This window comes from Emydura macquarii, unplaced genomic scaffold (assembly GCF_026122565.2).
Source record: "Emydura macquarii macquarii isolate MOO-44397 ecotype Brisbane River unplaced genomic scaffold, CSIRO-AGI_Emac_v2 contig_75, whole genome shotgun sequence".
NCBI classification, from domain to species: Eukaryota; Metazoa; Chordata; order Testudines; family Chelidae; genus Emydura; species Emydura macquarii.
In genome coordinates this window covers 6,315,314-6,335,440 of record NW_027130212.1, presented here as the reverse complement: position 1 = coordinate 6,335,440, position 20,127 = coordinate 6,315,314, and the positions used below count along the sequence as shown (strand labels likewise).

At 39.3% G+C, this 20,127-nt stretch overlaps 1 protein-coding gene across 2 annotated transcripts in view; it reads right to left on the bottom strand.

Annotated features, from left to right (window-relative positions):
• Positions 1-11,369: 11,369 nt before the first annotated feature.
• The window catches only part of SAMSN1 (SAM domain, SH3 domain and nuclear localization signals 1), a 114,709-nt gene continuing 105,951 nt past the window's right edge, over positions 11,370-20,127 (bottom strand). For both annotated transcript variants that reach the window (XM_067542961.1, XM_067542968.1), the window contains one exon: positions 11,370-12,646. In XM_067542961.1, the coding sequence (XP_067399062.1) occupies positions 12,447-12,646 (200 nt within the window). In that variant the 3' untranslated portion in view covers positions 11,370-12,446. The remainder of the gene's footprint in view (positions 12,647-20,127) is intronic.

Here is a 20,127-nt window from a genome sequence, read left to right as displayed (position 1 = left end):
CTTCAGTGGGCTTTCAACCATTCCTCTTCAGTGGGCTTTCAAACATCCTCCAGATTAAGGGCTAGATTCTCTGCTGGTGTATCTCCACTGGAGACAGTAGGCCTATGCCAGCTGAGAATTTAGCCCTGACTAGCTATCAGTTGAAGAAAAAATCTACTATATTTGTCATTAATAAATTTAGAACAAAACAAACAAGGCAAAGTTCAATCTTTAGTAGATTCTACCAGAACAATTAATGAGCTCCTCTAATGGCTTATTAATCAAGACGTTCCACAGAACTGTGCAACCATCTGCTGACTAACATCTTTACTACTGGTGCAAAACCAAGGAAGTAAGCAAGAAAGCCATGTTGTCTTTTGCTTCAGTAGAAACTGGGTAAATACAAACAATGCTGAGTTAGAGACTCTGAGGCTCAGATTTTACAAAGACTTATGCACATACCTAAGTTTACTCGTGTGAATCATCCCATTAACTTCAGTGGAACTACTCATATGGGTAAAGTTAGGAATATGTTACAGACTGGGGACCGACTGGCTAAGCAGCAGTTCTGCAGAAAAGGACTTGGGAATTACTGTGGACAAGAAGCTGGATATGCATCAACAGTGTGCCCTTGTTACCAAGAAGGCTAATGACATATTGGGCTGCAATAGTAGGACATTGCCAGCAGATTGAGAGAAGTGGTTACTCCCTTCTATTCGGCACTGGTGAAGCCACATCTGGAGTATTGTGTCCAGTTTTGAGCCCCCCACTGCAGAAAGGATGTGGACAAATTGGAAAGAGTCCAGCAGAGGGCAACAAAAATGATTAGGGGGCTGAGGAGAGGCTGAGGGAACTGGGCTTATTTAGTCTGCACAAAAGAGGAGTGAGGGGGGGATTTCATAATGGCCTTCAGCTACCTGAAGGGGGGTTCCAGGGAGCTAGGCTGTTCTCAGTGGTGGCAGCTAACAGAACTAAGAGCAGTGGTCTCAAGTTGCAGTGGGGGAGGTCCAGGTTGGATATTAGGAAAAACTTTTTCAGGGTGGGGAAGCACTGGAATGGGTTACTTAGGGAAATGGTAACCTCCATCCTTAGAGGTTTTTAAGGCTTGGCTTGACAAAGCCCTGGCTGGGATGTTTTAGTTGGGGTTGGTCCTGCTTTGAGCAAGGGGTTGGACTAGATGACCTTCTGAGGTTCCTTCCAACCCTAATATTCAATGTGTCTACGATTCTTTGATAGGCTTGGAAATCCTAGCAAGATCAGGGCCTAACACTCGGCATGTCCCCACTGTTCCCTATTTAACCAGAAGCATGACTTATGTTTCAGACTCCAGTAATATCATAGTTCCAAGCCTCTGATGATTGCCTAAATCCTCCAGGAAAAGGAGAAGATTCAGGGCCTAATATTTCATATTTATATTAAAAATATCTCTGCAAAACAAGCAGAAGAACAAAACAATTAAAATAATAGAGACCATCTTTATATATTATAAAGTCGACAAAACAATTTTTGCCCTGCCTGTCTTCTTCCAAACATAGTTGCTCCATTCCATATTATTGCCTTTGCAGAAGGCCACGTCAAGCTTGCTACTCAGCTCCTTCCTAGCGCTTAGCTAGGTTACTTTATAAACAAACAAACAAACAAACACATAAATAAATAAGAAAGACTGAGTGGGACAGCACTCCTGTCTTCTAGAGACCAACCCTGACAGGTTCTCCCAAATCCTGCTATTCCAGTTAATAGCCATTTGACACATCGATTTAAACCTACCATCCCAGCCCTTAAAAAATAATTTATATCAGAACATTGATTTTTTCCTGGCTCAGTGCACTTATTAATATACTGGAACCTTTGAATCAGGGTCTTTGTTCACCTTATATTTCATGAATAAATAAATCGTGGGAGGTCAACCTTTTCTGTGAAAAATAGGAATTTATGTAGGAGTCTATAGAGGATGAGGGCTAGAGGAACTGAATGAATCTCAGTTGTCATCGTTAATATTTTGTCTGCCTCCTCCTTGCCCTTTACTAGTTAATTCAGTGTTTTTATCCTAGAAAAAATATTTTGGAAAAAAAAGCCATGTTATGTTCTCTGCATTGTCTGGTCGTAATCTGGATAGTTACTTCCCGTAACTACACTTCCTGCTGTGGTGACCATTCATGCACAGAATACATCTATTTTAGGTGATTTATGACATTTAAAAACCGAGGTGATTATGTGGGCTTGGTAGTTCCTCAGTGCTTAAGTGGACTATTGGCCACATAACACATTTGAGATCTAGCAGGCAGTGCGCCACTGCATTGCTTGAGTGCTACCACACTCCTCCAAGGATATAACTAGCAGTATGAAAGATTGCTCCAAAGACTGATGCTTGCAATTAACTGAATTACTTGAACAGGGTGTAGATAGGACAGATTTAAAATGGAACTGGTTACTGAGCCAGTGGCTGGATGATGATACTGCTGTGCCATTCGAGGGAGAAGAAAACTTCTCTCTGCCAGTTCTCAGAGAAGAAGTTCCCGCTGTGACAGCAGATCTAGTGTGTATGCTTGATTTAATGCCCTCAATGAATATATTCTTGTAATTATTGTCTGTGTCTGATGAGTCTTTTGAAAACTATACGGCCTTGAGTGGAGGATCTAGTAATCGTGTAAGAATATAATGTCTTGAATTGATTTTAATGTTTCATCACTCAAAACCAATTGATCATTCTTCGAATAAAATTGTAACATAACTCTATGCCAACACTTGTGCTTCATTTTCACTTAGCTAATCAAAATGTTGTTTCACAAGACCCTGATGATGTTCAAGATGCCTTGTAGAAGGCATTACCTTACTCCAAGTTGGCTGACTCAGATGACATATTTCTTGTAGCATTATCAGACTAAAAGATATGATTTATGAGGCATACCTGCTTCTATCTAGTATCTGTGATGAGGGACAGAACTGTCTCTTTGGAAGTTTTTCAATGGCAAGATATCATACTAAATATTTTTCTGTTTAAGGAAATACAGCATCTCAGCATATCTCAGATCAATAGCTTTTAGGCTCGATTTCCCCTTTGTAAATTAAACAAAAAGATTAGCAGAACATTCCTAGCACAATGTGTACAGCATAGTCATTCAGCTAGTGGGAGCCAAGGATCTCATTTCCTACTATAGAATGCACAAACCATAACTCCAAGGTTTAGGCACATGATTTCATGGTTTAAGAGGTCTTCTTTTAGCAATTGGAACAAAATTTTAAACTTGTTTTACTTCTCAGAAAAGCCACAAACAAAAACACTATGTTAAGAAACAAAGCTACATCAGCTCAGCCCTGGTATTTGGATTTTGAATGAGTACACTACTTGGTCAGCTAAACGATTATTTCTCATGCTGTGTGAAAATAACTGCTCTTTATTTTAGTGCCTTATCTCCCCTTACAAACTGAAAGAAGTATTGGATTTTCTGATCTGCAGTAGCAGTGCAATGATAATTAAAGCTTTGGAAGAGCTAAACAAGGAATCAAAAAGAGTCAAGGAGCAATGATAGTCATGCAGTATCATTTAGTACTTGACTACTGGGCTGTTTGCTACTGGTTGGGTTGAAAAGAGAGGCCCAGCACAGAGGCTAATGCACCACTTAGTGCCCAGGCTGAAGTGGGACCCAAGTGTTGTACAAGCCTCATGCTGGCCCTCTGCACATGGGTAAATTTCACCCCAAATAAATACATATTTTTGGCTACTTTGAGGGTCTGTCCCTAGTTTTTTTCCAGGATTATTATATTTCTGTAGGTGTCAAAAATAGCAGCATCAGGAAAATTGCACCACGGGCCAGATTTTTAAAGGGATTTAGGCATTGAGAGATGCAGATAGGCACTAGTAGGGTTGAAATCAATGGAAGTTAGGGGCCTAGGCACTTTTGAAAACCCCACTAGGGATTTAGGACACCAAAATATCTTTAAAAATCTGGCACTAAGTGCTGACTGACTACATGAGGATCAGAGTTCCTGAAGAACAATGGAGATGGAGACGGTAAAGCATTCCCTATTACCCATTTTGAGTAGCTGTTCTTTTTGGGGAAGAGGGAAACTCATGTGGGCTTGCCTGAGTAGTGTCGGGATCATAAACATTTGGGAACAAGAAACATGTTAGCGGGACAAGGCTGTGCTAATAAAAGGGGTTCATATTGCTAGCTTCACTTTTCACATTATTTTCAGAATTCTGGAACAACTCTGTCACACGCCAACAGTTGGTTAAGGGCCTGATGCAATGTCTATTTTAATAGGCATTGGATGAGGCCCAAGGTAAGGGGTACTAATAGACAGAACTCTTTAAAATGGCCAGTAGAAATAGATAGGTCTAGGGAAACAAAATTGCCACCCATGCACAAGGGACCTAGATTCTTTGTACCTTTGGTGATTGAAATTACAAATATCTGCATTTAAAGTTCTTGGGATACGATGTTCTCCCAAATACTCCAGACTTCAACAAACTAAAACATTAATGGTCCTTTCAATTAGTGATGAGTGCATAATTCCATAGGAGTGCTTCCACGAGCCACCATCCACATGCTAAAAAGTCTTCCTGATTAAGCAGAGCATGTAAGCACCTGATGGAATTGAACTGTTGACATTCTGCAGCCAAAGGGGGTTGCAGTGGGATGGACAAAATCCTCTTGGAGTGTTTAAAACATTTAGGCCATTTTCAGTATGGATTTCTACTTCAAGAGACTTGCTAAAATAGCCTGGGACTAATGTGTTTATCTGAAGCTGTACTAGGATGATTTTTATCCTTTCAGGCATACATGCTACAGTCCTTTCTTGTTCTGAAGCCATATTATTTTAGGCCGAATAATGAAATCATTTAAAAAAGTTTATGCAGTGGCATTTCAAGCGATACCTAAGCAATTTCAGCCAATACCGTCTTTCTCTAGACCTTCCTTGGTCTAAAACTTTTTGGCAAGATCCATAACTGGAAATTTCTTCATCACCAAATGACTGAATTGCTGACATGCTGGTGAAAAGAAAAAAAGGACTCTGTGCAGCTTTTATTTTAGACAAGCTGGTGAGCAGAAATTGAGGTTAATTGACCTTTATAATGGATACTCAGGATGCTACTAAAGCTCTATACATACAATATAAGTTTATTTGAAAGCTAATTGTATTAATTAACATTCATTGTGCAGCTTTCTGTTGTTTATTGCTAGCTGCTCATGTGAATAGTTTGTTGATATTATAGGTAGGGCAAACATTTGTTTTGGATAAATTGGATTTTCCGTTGAATAAGTTTTAATTAGGTGAACCCCCCGGTATTGCTTCTGAAATTGTGAGGTACAGTAGAATATGTAGCTAATCTTATCTAGAATCTTAAATTATTTCTCTTGTAAATTTGAAACATATCTCTTGTAAATTTATTTCCTTTTTTTTTGGCAAATAATATCTAAATTCTGTGCCAATTCCTCAACAAGAAAGTACTTCTCCAGAATTAAATTATGGTGCTGCAGAGACTACCTGACTGAGTACTTTGGAGGATCTGGGCCTGAATCTACACAGAATCCATAGGTGGGCTGTCTGGCTCACAGGTCAGGATGCAAAAAGCACAAGCTGCAGTGAGCACAGGTTTCTTTCACTGATAGACACTCAACCTGCTTCCTCACTAATCACCTACTACCACAAGCAATTCATATTCTCCTTCTAATGTTTTCTGACACTGTGCAGTGCTTTTGTCTCTTTGTAGGCAGCAGTTCTACATCCAAAATATAATTTCCATCAGAGACTCAGACAGAGAGGATTAGCTTTACTGATGATATGGTCAGCTGCTGGAAAGTAATGTGCCACTTTTAACAGTAGCACTTCTCCTAACATCTAATTGCCTGTACATTTAGTTACGTGTAATTGTAAGATTATCTGTAATAATTCCATCTAGTGGCTTCCAATAATATTACACCTCAGTGGGCTCTTCTGTAAAAACACAGATGAATCCAAACACAGTATGACGGGGTGGACTAGGCCCTCGCTGGAGGCTTCATGGTCCTATCACACCCTGTCCCATAAAGGAGAAGTAGAGGAGTCCTCCAAGTGGCCTAAAATGGCTGCAGGGAAGCAGCCAGTCAGGGACTCAGAGGGCCATATAAAAGGAGCTGCAGCGGTAGAGACAGTGAGTTGCTGCCTGAGCTGGAGGAATGAGGTCTGTGTTCCTGGCTGGCTGGAGTAGCAGGACTACAGACAGATAAATTCCTGGCTGGGACAGGGGGAGCAAGTGGGAGCTCCTGGCTGGCTGCTGGGACTGAAGATAGAAGAACAGCTGGGGCCAGAAAGGCCCAGAAAGGGTGATGAGTCTCCAGGGAGAAAACTCTGGTGCATGGCCTCATACTAGGGTAGAGGGACTACTTGAACATCAGTCAAGAAGAGGCTGCGGGACTGAATAAGGACTGAGCTCAGGGAGGGCTGCAGGAAGACAGTGTCTCCAGGGAGGAAGCCCTAGGGGTACAACCCCATACCATGGCTGGGACTATTTAAAGACTGAGCCTGGGGAGGGCTACAGAGATACCAATGGAGGGGCACTAGGTTAGGCCCCTAATGGATTGTATACCTTGGAAGGGATCTGGTTTATTTCAAATACAGATTATGTGTGCATGTGACTTGGCCGGAGGGCTGAGGCATTGAAAACTCAAATGAGAAACCACCGACAGAGGTTACGACAGACTAAGTGTGCAGGCACATGCACTCAGCCAAGGGGCGCTCACGGGAGATGGATGCCACCCCGTTACACAGAGAAATAAAAAATCCAGAGAACTGGGCTACTTTAGGGAATTAAAAACCAGTGCCTTTCAGTTTGGTATCAGCTGAAGGAAGGCCACATAGAGAAAGATACTTGCTAGTTCACAGATCTAATCACACTACCACTGGCTTTCCATTCACTGTCTGTATAATCCATGAAAAAGAAAAGCTAGAAACATTTTTTTTTAAATTACAGAGCATATGTTTAGTTAATTACAATTGAGCAAAGTCAGTGCTATTACAGTTTAGCTAAAGAAAATACTAAGGAGTTGGCTAAATGTCCTGTAGGCATGTTTGTAGTACTAATGTACTGGAGCACTTTCATCAGTCACACTAATAGTTGTCTAGCTTCTTCAGAAAGCTTGTTGACATTTAATACTAAAATAATAAATGAATTTTCATTAGAAAAGCAAGCCACGTGGTTATTTACTGTATATTTTTTTTCACAAATTTAATATATGAACTTAAATAGAACGCTCATAGGTGCTGTTTCAGCAGGTCATTCTGATGTTGTTTAGTTTACTAAATATATCTGGTTTGGGAAACATGCTAGTGGTTAACCTTCTAAACAAAGCAAGTATTGAAAATAGGAGACAAAGCAGGATATGGTAAGGTGCTGTGTTGGAAAGCTTGTATGAAGGGACATGAGTCCTCTGGTTTGATGTTTTTTCATTTTGCTAGAAAGCTGATTTCTCTTACCCCCCTCCCCCCCCATGAGTGACTTGAGTTGCCTTCCCATTTACACATGTACCCTGTAAAGTATAATATTATTGGTGAAGATATTTAAAAAGCTCTTTGCATTGAAAAGGGTTCTGAGAATTAGTAAGAGAGCGTTCTCTGCATTGCCCATCATATCATTTGAGAAGGTTGGCATATAATGTACTGTTGGACACACTACTTAACGAGTACCTTATTTTTATTTTCAAAAGTTTGGGTGCCTGATTTTCAGAGATTTTTGCTGAGCACCCATAAGTGCAGCTGAAGTCAGTGGGAGTTGCAGCTACTCAGCAACTACGACAATCAGGCCAGCAGTGTCTAAAAATAATGCAAAAACTAAGCAAGAGGCGTAGAGAGGTTTTGTTGGGTTTTTTTTTTTTTTAAACTTTGTCCTGAACTGATTTGTTGAAAGTCACAAAGCACTTCAAGGACAGAGTTGGAAATAGACCCCCCCCTCTTCCGACTCTCAGTCACTACACTACACCACATGGTCTTCCCAGTCTATCAATTACCTCTCTTTCTGAGTTTTTCCAGCACCCAGAAAAGGTGCTTATGTGAGTCCTGGGCATGAGGCATGCTCCAAAGCTCAACTAAGTCAATACTACCGCTGCGCAATATACAGATATCGTTTACGTGTCAGTCCACAAGTCTGACTACAACCTATTTGGGATCCCCTTTTTAAAGAAAATGAATACACATTGCTAAAAGAAACCTCAGCTTGCTCTTTTTTAACCGATTGTGTCAACTTTGCAAGTTATGCTCCATTCTGGAACATCACTGCAAGCCAGTCGTTTATATTACAGCTCATAAAAAAAGAGGGAATCGATGAATTGCAAACAAGTATAATTCCTATGGACACAATGTGCCAAAAAATGCATCTCACGCTGTTTTAAAAACTGAGAACAGAGTGATTCCTGCCCATTTCTTTAATTCTGTGTCTGACAGCACAGGAGGAGGAGTATGTTTTTAAGAAGCCCAGCGGTTCCCAACCTTTTTGGCTCGAGGGCCACAAATATAATTTTACCACCCTGAAGGGTCCCTCATCTCCACCAGAAGCCCTCGCCGCCCCTCCCCACTGCAGCCAGTGGGAAGGAGTTCAGTGAGGAGGATCTCCTGTCCCCCTGGCTGCAGGAGGGAAACCATGTGCTCTGCAGGTCCCTAGGCCGTGGCTCTCTTCTGCAGCCAGGGGGATGGGAGATCAGTGCTCCCCCTCCCTCTGGCTCCATCAGGGATCCAGCACCCAGGGACCCAGGCAGAGCACTTTGCTCTCTGCTGGAGCCGGGGGGGAGGGGAACGCTGATCTCCCATCCAGCCAGCTGCAGTAGGGAAACCATGCGCTCCACCTGGGTCCCTCAGCACTGCTCCCTTCTGAAGCCAGGGGGATGGGAGATCAGTGCTCCCCTCCCTCTGGCTCTGGCAGGGACCCCAGCACCTAGGGATCCAGGCTCAGCGCTTTGCCATGCTCCCTGCTACAGCCAGGGGGAGGGGAACGCTGATCTCCCATCCCCTTGGCTGCAGCAAGGAGCCTGTACCAGCAACGCACTCTGCCTGGGAACTTAAGTAGCAGCACCCTTCTGCAGCCAGTGGGAGGAGAGCCATAGGCCATTGTGAAAGACGCTGTGGGCCACTTTTGGCCCATGGGTTGGGAACCACTGATAGATGGGCTCTCTACATATCTCCTATGTGAATTAGGCATTGCAACACACTTGGCCTTCGGGTCCCATAAAAACAATCTGATTTAAACTACGTATTACTGAGCCTGCATGTATCTATAAAAATATCCTTAATTTTTTTTCTCTTTAATTGCTTAGTTGTCTTCACATATTGAAGCCTCTTGCTACCCATCTTTACACAGGGCTTTATTCTCACCCACATTACAAAAACTGGGAGGAGAAAAACCTCTCTAGACACTTCATAGGTCTGACTCTGCTGTTTTGTACCTTGTGTAGTCATGCTTACCTGGGCAAAGTCAGCACAAAATGCTCCCGGATCAGAATTCTCCATGCACCTGCATTGCTGACAGTGGTTGACATCCACTTTGTACAGGGCTAATTGACTGTGCAAGTTACCAAGCATTGGCAAATCAGGCCAATTAAGTTTCAGGGGATTTATGACAAAAAGACTTCTGCAGGGTGCAGATTCCAAGGTCTTTCAGGCCAATCCCTGTGGATTTCAGGGCCTTTATTTGACTTAGTGCCTCCCTTTATTGTGCTATGTGGCCAGACTTAACCTAAGGAGCACAGCTCCGGTAGAAGCCCTGTGTCCGTTGACTCCCCTGACTGTGAAATTGATTGGGGGAAAGTGATGAGCAGAAGGCAATGCTACTAAAAGCAACAATAACTTCTGCACTGGAATCTCAGAATTGCTGTCACAGGTGCAGCTCATTTTTTTACCTAGGCGTTATTCAGAGAAGCCAACATTGAAGCCAATGGATGCGTTGCTTGAGTAAGGACTAATGGTTTAGTCCACAATTAACAAAACTGTTGTGAGGTGAAAGAAGGCTATATATGTAACCTGACTTTTTTATTCTTTGTGGTGTACAATTTCCTCATCCTTTTCTCAGAACTGCTTGAGCAAGCGGAAATGTCTCAATGTGAGATGTAATCATTCAGTCTTCACAGGAAGCTGAAAATTGCTTAAATAAACTCAGTTACTTTGACATATTTTCCAGCACAGACAACCATTTGGGCAAAAGTTTACTCTGTGTCTAACTGGTCTGGGACACAAATGGCTAAGCACACAGTTCACATCCACACTTTTAATAAGTGGTTAATAGTCAGTCAGCCAATCTTAACTGTCCACTGCCCCTGCCATCAACTGAATCTGGTGCATGGCTTGGTGCCTGTAAAACAATGGGCATGTGGATATTTTGCTAAATGCACAGCCATGCCTAACTGTGTCACTGTAACTGATTAAACAAGTCCTCTTTCTGCCTATAACTCCTAGACATCCCACACAGTACATTTGTGTCACTTTATAAGCCTGATCTTTGTGGACTCTAATCATTCATACATAGGCTATCCTGGAGGTCACCTGAAAGCTACAGGCAGGTTTGAACACTTTTCTTTGGAACAAAAGTTTCTAGCATTGATTTAGCTTAAGTTGCTACCATAAGTATCTACATACAGATATGCACTGAAATAACTCATTAGGCATCCATTAGGAAATTGATTAAGTGAAGTTAGTGCAAGTTTGGATGTAGATATGCCCTAAGAGGAATTCCATTCTGGCTCATGCATCATCAAAATATTTGTTAATTGAGTTTTAATTGCAGAACCTTTAATTAGTTATAACAAGAGAGAACCCACCTAACTTGACATACAGGTGCCAGCTCAAATCTTCAGGGCTGGAAGTTAACAAGCAAACAGCCTATCTTCCCAAGCCTATCTTTTTACTTTTAGACACAGTACACGTCTGATATGGAAATAATTGAAATACAGAGACTATGGGATCTCACAATGTCATTTTCACAAAGGAATTTTTTGGAGTAGAACTGCACATTAAGGTTCTGAGGCCAAAATGAACATACCCACAACAGCATAGCATTTAGTGACAGCCAGAAAGAAGGCTGCAGAAACAGTTTCCATTATAAATCCCCATTTTAATTTGTTCGTAACTTCCTCGGAAATTCTTTTTTTGGGCTGAAACTTTCCATGCTTAGTCTCTGCTGAAAGGTGATTTTAAAAAAATGCCAGCAATCAAGTGGAAACTATTCAACATATACATAAAATGTCTTAAGTTATGAAAATGGTGTGACTAACAGGTGAGACAGGAAGTCTCTGCATTGATTTTATACAGATTATGCATGATAAAAAATGCTCAGTAGATGTTTCGTATATTATATTACCATTAGGAAAAAAATTGTCTTTGAAATGAAGTGTCCACACGAAAAATGAAAGAGTTTTTTAAGAGTCTCAATCACATAGTTCTGTTTATTGTCAAAGGAAGTACTTCAAGAAAGAAAAAAAAAAAAAAGCAAATAAAGGTATATTCCAGTTTAAAATACATGGGGAAATGATTAGTAGTTGTATGGACGACACTGATAATATATGGCAATGTATTTGCTATTGGCTTTTGTATACAAATATTTCTACTGACAAATTTCACACTAAGCACATGAGGAAGCAGTTTCACCAAAAATAATGAAAGCTCAGTTGTGGATATCAGTTTGTTGCTAATAGCTCTTTCTTTCATTTCACAATGTTTAGAAAGAATGTAAGTAGTAATGAAAGATAAATGTTTTAAAAAATTGCCAGTTGTGTACAAAATTCAGACTCCAAATTATTCCTAAAAGCTGAAGATAGAGAGCCTGATTCTCATTTACACCAAGGCCCCTTTGCATCACATGGTAACGTAAAGAGGCCTTAAAGTGGCTGCAAATTACATTTATGTACATTTTAAGGCCAGTTTACACAACAGAGTGGTGTAAATTATCATTAATGTAAATGAGTCTGACCCAGGGTCTTTCATAATAGATATCAATCTGATCACCTTTTTATTATGCTGGTGTATTGGTGAAAAGCAATTTTTGTACAAATATCAGAGAAACATTCATCAGAAGATAAAAAAGGACAGTGCAATTAATATTTAGCTTTTAAAATAAATATGTACACTATTTACAATATTTCAGAATGTTTCAGAAGTTAACATATCCAGAACTATGTACTGTTGCCTAAAATTCCCCCCTATTTTTTTAGAAAATGGATTTACTATATAAATATATTTATATATTGCAGTTATTTATTTTCCCTTAAGTCATCTGTTCAAGAATTAATAAACAAGGAAAGCACGGGACATTATTCTTGTGAACCAAGATTCATTGTTCATACATTGAATAAAATAAAAAATATTGTATTTCAGATGCAAATCCTAAGCGGGCTTTCAATGTTGAGAATATTTTGCAGCCTGTTACTGCACTGCCACACTAGCGAATTAGCTTAAAGTATCTGATAGTCCTGTCTGCAAAGCTGCAGAAAAGCACATGTACGGAATCAGTCTGACTCAGTGATGGTGATTTTCTGTACCAGGTCAGGTAGGTTTTCTGGATCTAGCTCTTCTTTACCATTATCTGAATTTTCTGATAAGATGTAACAGCCAGAGTCTCTTGGACAGTCATTTAACTGTGACTTGTTAAACGTGAGCTCAGAGCTCAAGATCAAGGGCTCTTGCTCATTTTCAAGTTCTTGTTCAGCTGTAAAAAAAGAAAACGAAAACATTATGAACCCCCCCAAGCAACTGTTTGATGATTACAACACTGCTTTTAGAGCACTGCAGAAACTGAATTGGCAACATGGCAGATCTATTGGATCTCTGCTTTATATCTATTAGAAATTGAAACCTTAGACATAAAAGGATAGATAGTTATCACTACATGATGTCAACAGCCACTGCATCCCATACAGCATGAATATGATTCTACAATATGTTGCTCACAGGTGGATATCTGAGCCCATGCTGAACCCCAAAGTCAAAAGGGTTTAAGGGTCTGTTTGTGTAAAATGCATTGCAACACTGGGGTCTATATGCCTGATTCTCCCCCTTCCCTCACTTTCACAACCCTTTTAAAGACCCATTCAGTACCATCCAACATTCCAGTTATAATATGCCCTCAGCCTTCTGTGCTTGATGTGTAATGTAATGTGTTGTCACTGCTGTACCTCTAGATTACAAGCCACACTAGATTCCTGCCTTGTGGATCTCCTTACAGTGCTAGGTACATTAACCATGCCATAAAATTGCAAGATTTTCTATAGTGCCCACAAATAGGGCCAGATTTTCCAAAGAGCTCAGTTAACCATTTCAGTATCAAAATAAAATGGCCAAATTTTCCAAAGCAATAAGGATCAGATTTTTAAAGATATTTAGGTGTTGCTGCACTCAGCATTGCAAAGCCTAACTGAGTTAGGAGCATAAGTCTCATTTTCAAAAGGGATTTAAGCACTTTGGATTTCACTGGGATTTAGGCACTGAGGAGTCTAAATCCCATTGAAATCCAAAATGAGATTTCGGCTTGGCAATGCTCAGCACAGCGATGACTAAATGCCTTTAAAAATCTGGATCTTAGTTTTTCAATGGGAGGTGCTGGTGCTGAGCATTTCTGAACATCACACATAAATAAAGGGTGAGATTTTCAATGGCACAAAGGGCAGTCAGTCACCCTGATCCCATTCATGCCTTTGAAAATCTCCCCCAAATTCAATAAAAGCAAATTTCTCTTTCAAAATATTTGTCCTTATTTAACACTTGTAGTATAACAACATGCAGGAAAAGACATGCAGCCACAACAGGAAGAACATAAACTGATCTCTCAACCAGCTGCAACCCGATGTCTTACTGAAAACAACAAAATGCGATGAATTTGCTATATATTTGACACAGAGGCTCATTGGTGGTTCACTACTCTATCAGCAACTCTTATCAGGCCTGATATACTTACTGCACCTAACACGTAGTCAATCTGTATGTAAAAAGTGTCATGTAAGGTATCACGTACAAACCGGTAACATGCTGGTCTTCAAAATCATTGCATGGCGTATGCACGGGGTGTGTACAAAGAGTTATCAATACATGCTAGAATTATATTCTTAACATGTAGTGCTAGGCAGGACATAAGGAATGTGGTTCTGCCTCCTTGACTGTGTCTCTGATGTAAATTAGGTAAGGTATCATCCAGGAGAAAGAAAAACACATTTACAAGCAAGGTAAACAAAGCCATCAGGAGAGCAAGTGGGGAAAGAGGAATACTCAACAATCTCAACCGGGGGATGGAGACTACACCCCCTCAGAGTCTTTCTACCTCTTGAATCAGGGTCAATTAACTTTGGGAAGACAGCATGACATCTACAGTGCAGCAGGTGCGAGAAGCTTGGTCTAGACTTACTTTTCAAAGAATACATTTCAAAGGTTTACTAGGCTATAAAGACAGGGGGGCTGAACCTCAAATGATACACAGGTCAATCAACTGATTAGATTATTACTGTATTATAAAATTATAATATTACTAGATTATATATTATAAAATATTATTATATAATAATATATTACTGTATTATAAACATGTATGGAGTGAGGTCTTTTATGAAAGTGATTACTATGATTGTGAATTGTATGCATTAATGATATATGAGGAATTATGGCTATCCACAGATATTGTGCTTTGAAGTCTGTGACCAAACACAGGGAGAAACTGCTTGTTTCCCAGACAGGAGGGAAGGAGCTATCTACCTATCTCCAGTGTAAATTAAGCAATGTAAATTAACAATGAAAGCTCCATTTATATATGAATCAGCAGGGGGATGGAAAGTCTGTAGGAAAGGAAGAACAGCAGGAAGCCTTCCTGGCTCTTGAAATGGAGACAATGAACTTTTGGGGGTGATATAAGAAGGGACAAAAAAAGGTTTGAGTTATCCATCACTTGGAGGATTAGAGAGGTCAGAGCTCTTGAAACACATAATGTTGGAACCTTCAACCAAGGGTCCGGCCATAATCTTCCTGCTGTTTATTGATAGCAAATTTCTTTAGAAAACAGGATATCAAATGCAAAAATCTTTCATACTCATTCACTATCTTCCTTGAGACATTACTATTGTCAGTGTTGTGACTTCAAACTTTGGCTTGCTTTCATAACAAGACATGCTGGGTAGTCTCAGAGGAGACAAGAAGCTTCATACCAAAAACACCCATCATGAAATCTCAATCTTTTTTTTTTTTTCTTTCATTGTTAAAGAATGCATCTTTATTTCACTTAAATTGTTACCTTGGGATAAAGAAAAATTAGCACTGAATCTGAGGCATATTAATGCCATTTAAACTAACCCAAAACACTTAAGAGTGCCATCAATGCAGAGAGAATGTGACATACCAAGTAAAGCAGACTGTGGTGAATACAAGTTAATCAGAAGAGAGTTACTGTGAAATTTGTATATACAATGATCAGCTATGTTCTCAGTTAATACTATATTTATTAATGACTGATTTATAGTGAATATAAATCCTGTGTATTGGAGATAGAGTAGATTATGTGCATTTACAGAATGGCCTTACAGAGCATATGTCTACCAGGAGGCTGGGGTCAAGACTGTGTTTACAGTGTGTTGTTGATGCACCAGGAAGTGTTGGGGCTCAGAAGGCAAAAAAACCCACTGGAAAAAGCAGGCATGCAAGGAAGATTCATAGTAAGTCATTTCAAAAGGAAAAAAAAAATATTTAATTCAAATAATGGAAAACCAGGACATTTTGACATTGTTGGAACTTTTTTTCTTTTTCCCTCTGACCAAAATTCTGGCAAAATCAACTTGATTTCACAAAGCATTTCAGTTTCAACAGGACTGTGTATTCTGACACAATATGGTACCATCAAAGTTTCTCTAACCAGCTCTACTTCTAATCATCTACCTTAAACTCCTGTATAACACATGTCTGCAGCAAGATCATAACCTCTGTTTGAGGTACAGATTATATATTTGAAAGATATCCATTCTTGATTTAAAGACTTCAAGTGATGGAGAATCCACCATTTCCCTGTACAGGTTAATGGTTAACTACCTTCTCTATTAAAAAGGTGCACCTTTGGTCAGATTTAGTGGTGTCTGTAACTATTCATCCTCTCCCTACCTTACAGTGGATGCTTTGTCATATAACATTTCACCTCTTTTTGTAGGGAGAATGTTTGGTAACATACTGGGTCAAGTTAATTTCTGTGTTAATTTCTAACTCCAGTGACTTAAATAGAGTTACACCAGAGTCTTTATTTTTATTTATTATTATTATTATTTATTATTAGTTAATCACAATAATAGAGGATACATATGTGATGCCTTACCTAGTTTTTTTATTAGCTCATGCTACATTTCAACCAATGCCAGCAATAAGCAAATGTGGTTGGTGCTTACAGAATTCAGCAAGTGAACTCAGAAGGTCTTCCTATTCCTCAACTGTAATCCTGTGATCAGTTATAATACCACTTGCAATTGCTTTTATCAGCTTCTGTAGAATCATCTCTCTGTCCCGTCAAGCAGTGACCTAAAAAAGTGTTAATCCTGTTTACATCCTCAAGGTCAAAGAGGAAGCTTTGTCTTTTTTTTTTTTTTTTTTTTTAAAGGAAGAGACAATGATTGCTGGAATTTTTTTTTAATTCCATTTTTTTAGTCATCCTATTTGTTTCTTTTCCATTAAAAGATGATATTTTAGCTCAGTTCATCTGAGTAGTATAGCTTCTTTTGCACAAATAAATCTGTTGTGTTTTCTTTGCATTAGTGTCTTCCCATCATGTTGTCACAATGACATAGATGCACATTTGGAGCTGAAACTTCCATAAGATGAATATATGTGCATTTTTCTTTTGGCTTTTGAATCATTGTGTGCTTCATACAGTAGTCTTGGGTGAGCTTTGTAACTTTCAAAAAAGCAGAGTATTTGCACACACTTTTTTTGTAGCAAAATAAATCTGACAAATAAGCTAAAAACTAAATTACTAAGAAAGACAGAATGGAACTCTGCAGTGGTGTCACAACTATCTTATTTTTAGAGCTGGTCAGAAAATGGCATTTTCTGTGGGAAAAAATTAGTAAGAATTTTTCCCCCTGAATCTTTGGGGTGATATTTTCTGGGATTTTTTTTAAATGAAAGTTTGAGAACCAAAAATATTCCGGTGTTTGTTTTCCAAAAAATAATATTATTTTTTCCCTTTTTCATTGAAAAAACAGAACATTTCAGACAAAACAAATATTTTCTTCAGGGGGAAAAAAAAAATTTGGCTTAAAAAACTGACAGTTTTCAGCCTGTTCTCACTCTCATATACTAAATACAAAAGCTGCCTCAACAGAATATTGAGCGTTATAAATATACATGGATTCAGTATACAATTCAAATTTCTCTACTTCACAAATGGAAGCTATATTTATTTTTAACTTTTGACATTTACACCTACTTGTTCTTAACTTCCTGGATACACTGTGTACATTGTATCATCATACCAGCCCTTTATCATTAAAGGTAAATTTGTAGGGTTAATCTGGATGTTGGTGAAAGATACAACATGCAGGAAAAGGAAAAGATACAAATCAACCACTGCTAAGTGTTGCAGATTCATCAGAACACACTATCTTTAAAACAAATAGAAGACGTTATTTTTTCTACAGAAAATCAGTTTCATATCAGATAAATAGCTTTCAGTCAGAGCTGTCTAAGATAAGGTCAGAAGAGTCCAAGTATGCAGAATTTTGACACACATTCCAATACAGAGGTTCCAAAACTCTTTTTTGTGTGTGTGTGTAGTGCCTCTCTTCTCCATGGAAGCCACATTAGAGCCACACCCACCCTTCTCCATCTGAGGTGAGAGCAGAAGTGGGGACGTTCTATAATGTAAAAGGATCAAGAAAAACATTCCACCACTCAGTAGTTACTTTGGCAGAGAGTACCCCATAAGGAATAGCTTGGTAGCTAGGAAACCCCAGGGATTTGATAGCAATTATGTGCTAGGGAATGGAAACCTCATCATTTCTAATTTCTCACTTTGCCAGGGTCTCCCAATAGTCTATCAAAACTACTGATGTAATTAAATTATGATGTTTAGGACCAAATAGTCACAAAATCTACAATTGCTTATTTGTGCATACAGAAGTGTTCAGTTACACTCACAAAATAGGTAATTATGTGCACAAATAGCAAATGCTTTATTGCCAGAGGCAAAATGGCATGGCCAAGGGCAAAGGCACTATCTCTGCTGCTACAATGGACATCATTTACCATACTGGAGAAAATGTGAGACCAGACTCTGCCTAATTTACATCCTGCACCACCCATTTAAGTGAACCAGATTACACGTGGTAAGGTCAAATACCATGGCTTGATCACCTTTTATTTTTGTTAGTGTTCAAAGTGGGCCCACCCTCCCCTCATTCTGGCAACTCGACAAAGACTCATCAATTTGTAAGCAGATACTATCAAGTTGAGAGCCTTAAAGAAGCGTATCATGGGCCGTCAGCATGAGTATCATCTAGATCATCTGCATATAGGGTATGCGGAATTTGCTACTACTACCTACTTCTAGAAGACTTGTAAACTAAGCTATGGGTTTGTTTCTCAGTTTATAAAGGCCCATTTACCCCCGCTCCCCCAAACTCTGGCAGTATAAAAGAGCCTTAAAGTGGGTGGGAAATGGTTCCTAAGAATAGTTCCTGAGCATAGGGTCTCTTGTGTATTATTGGCAAATGGGCTTTACACTGGCCCTGCTCCCAGCCCCCAGCCTAGAGGATAGATTGGTGACATGCCAAGGTCATACTGAAATACATTACACTATTGCTATTCTCTGCTACCCAGGGCCCATAGGTGGCCATCAGAGGCAGAATGCAAGTTAGAACTGTCCTGAGGTTGCTCTAATTTATACTATAGGTCAGGTAAGGTCCTGCACAGGGGAAAAATCAGACTTAAATCCATGTTCTTAACCATCATCTGCCTCCCTTTCCAAGTGGAGCTAACTGAGAATCAAACCTCTGTGTATAGTGGTAGACATGGTGAGATATAAAGAGTAATCTAGGGCTTGCGAGCAGAGAAGGGAGAGTCAGGGTCCAGGGTATAGGAATAATTATTAACAAAACTACAATATTTCTTCATTTTTTCAATATACTTAAAAATTGTCTACAGACAATAGGCCTAATTCTCCTTTGACTTTATACTAGTGTAACTCACTTGACTTCAGCAGAGTGACTCCTGTTTTATGCCAGTGTACTTAAGAAAAGACTCAGACCCATACTGTATAACACACACACACACACACACACAACACTTCCTTACAGAAAAGGGTGAAGAAAGCAGGTGTCAAATGCTTTCTTTTACTTCTCTTAACATTCAGTTGCAACAGCACTTTACAAGTAACATCTTTCAAAAACAGAGGGGCATCTCCTGTTTCTGGAGAGGGAATATGTCAGTTGGAGACTGTTACTTCAGGTTGTATATTGAGGCAAATTAATGCCTGGCCATTCTATAACATTGACAGTATATTCTCAGATGCGCTGCATGGAGAAATCGCAAAATGTAATGTAAAATGAAAATGTCAGGATAAAAAACCCTTGTAAAAGCATGAAGACATTTCATGATAGTAGGTTTCATGTTAAAGAAATATTAAATCATATTTTATTACATTTATGGTAGAATCAACTAAGTTGAGGCTATGCCCCATGACATTTGTACATTATGAATAATATTATTGTTGTACAAACTCAGGAAACCTTGCATATCAACTTTGGGCCATAACTGAGACCCCCATCAATGATTCAAATAGAAAGTTCACTGGAGCACCACTACACTATAAAACTGTGTAACTGTTTCAAGTTCTGTGGGAAAGACAAGCTTAGAACTGTAAATCTGAAATATGTCATTAGTACTATTTCACACAGCATAAAGAAAGAACATTACTTTTACCTAGATGAATGCTCAACTTTTATCTATGGTACCTCAATGTAATTTCTGTGACCAGTAAACAGATTACCTTGTAGCAGAGGGTAATTATGCTGCCTACTTCTAAGCTCAGCAAAAAATCAATTTTAATTAAGAAATCATTTATGCTGGACTGAGTCATGCCCATTTATATATATAAATTTTGACCTAGGAAAGTTCAGTTCAGATGCTGAATTCAGTTATAACAATGGTGTCCAGCTTTTGCAACCCAATTTT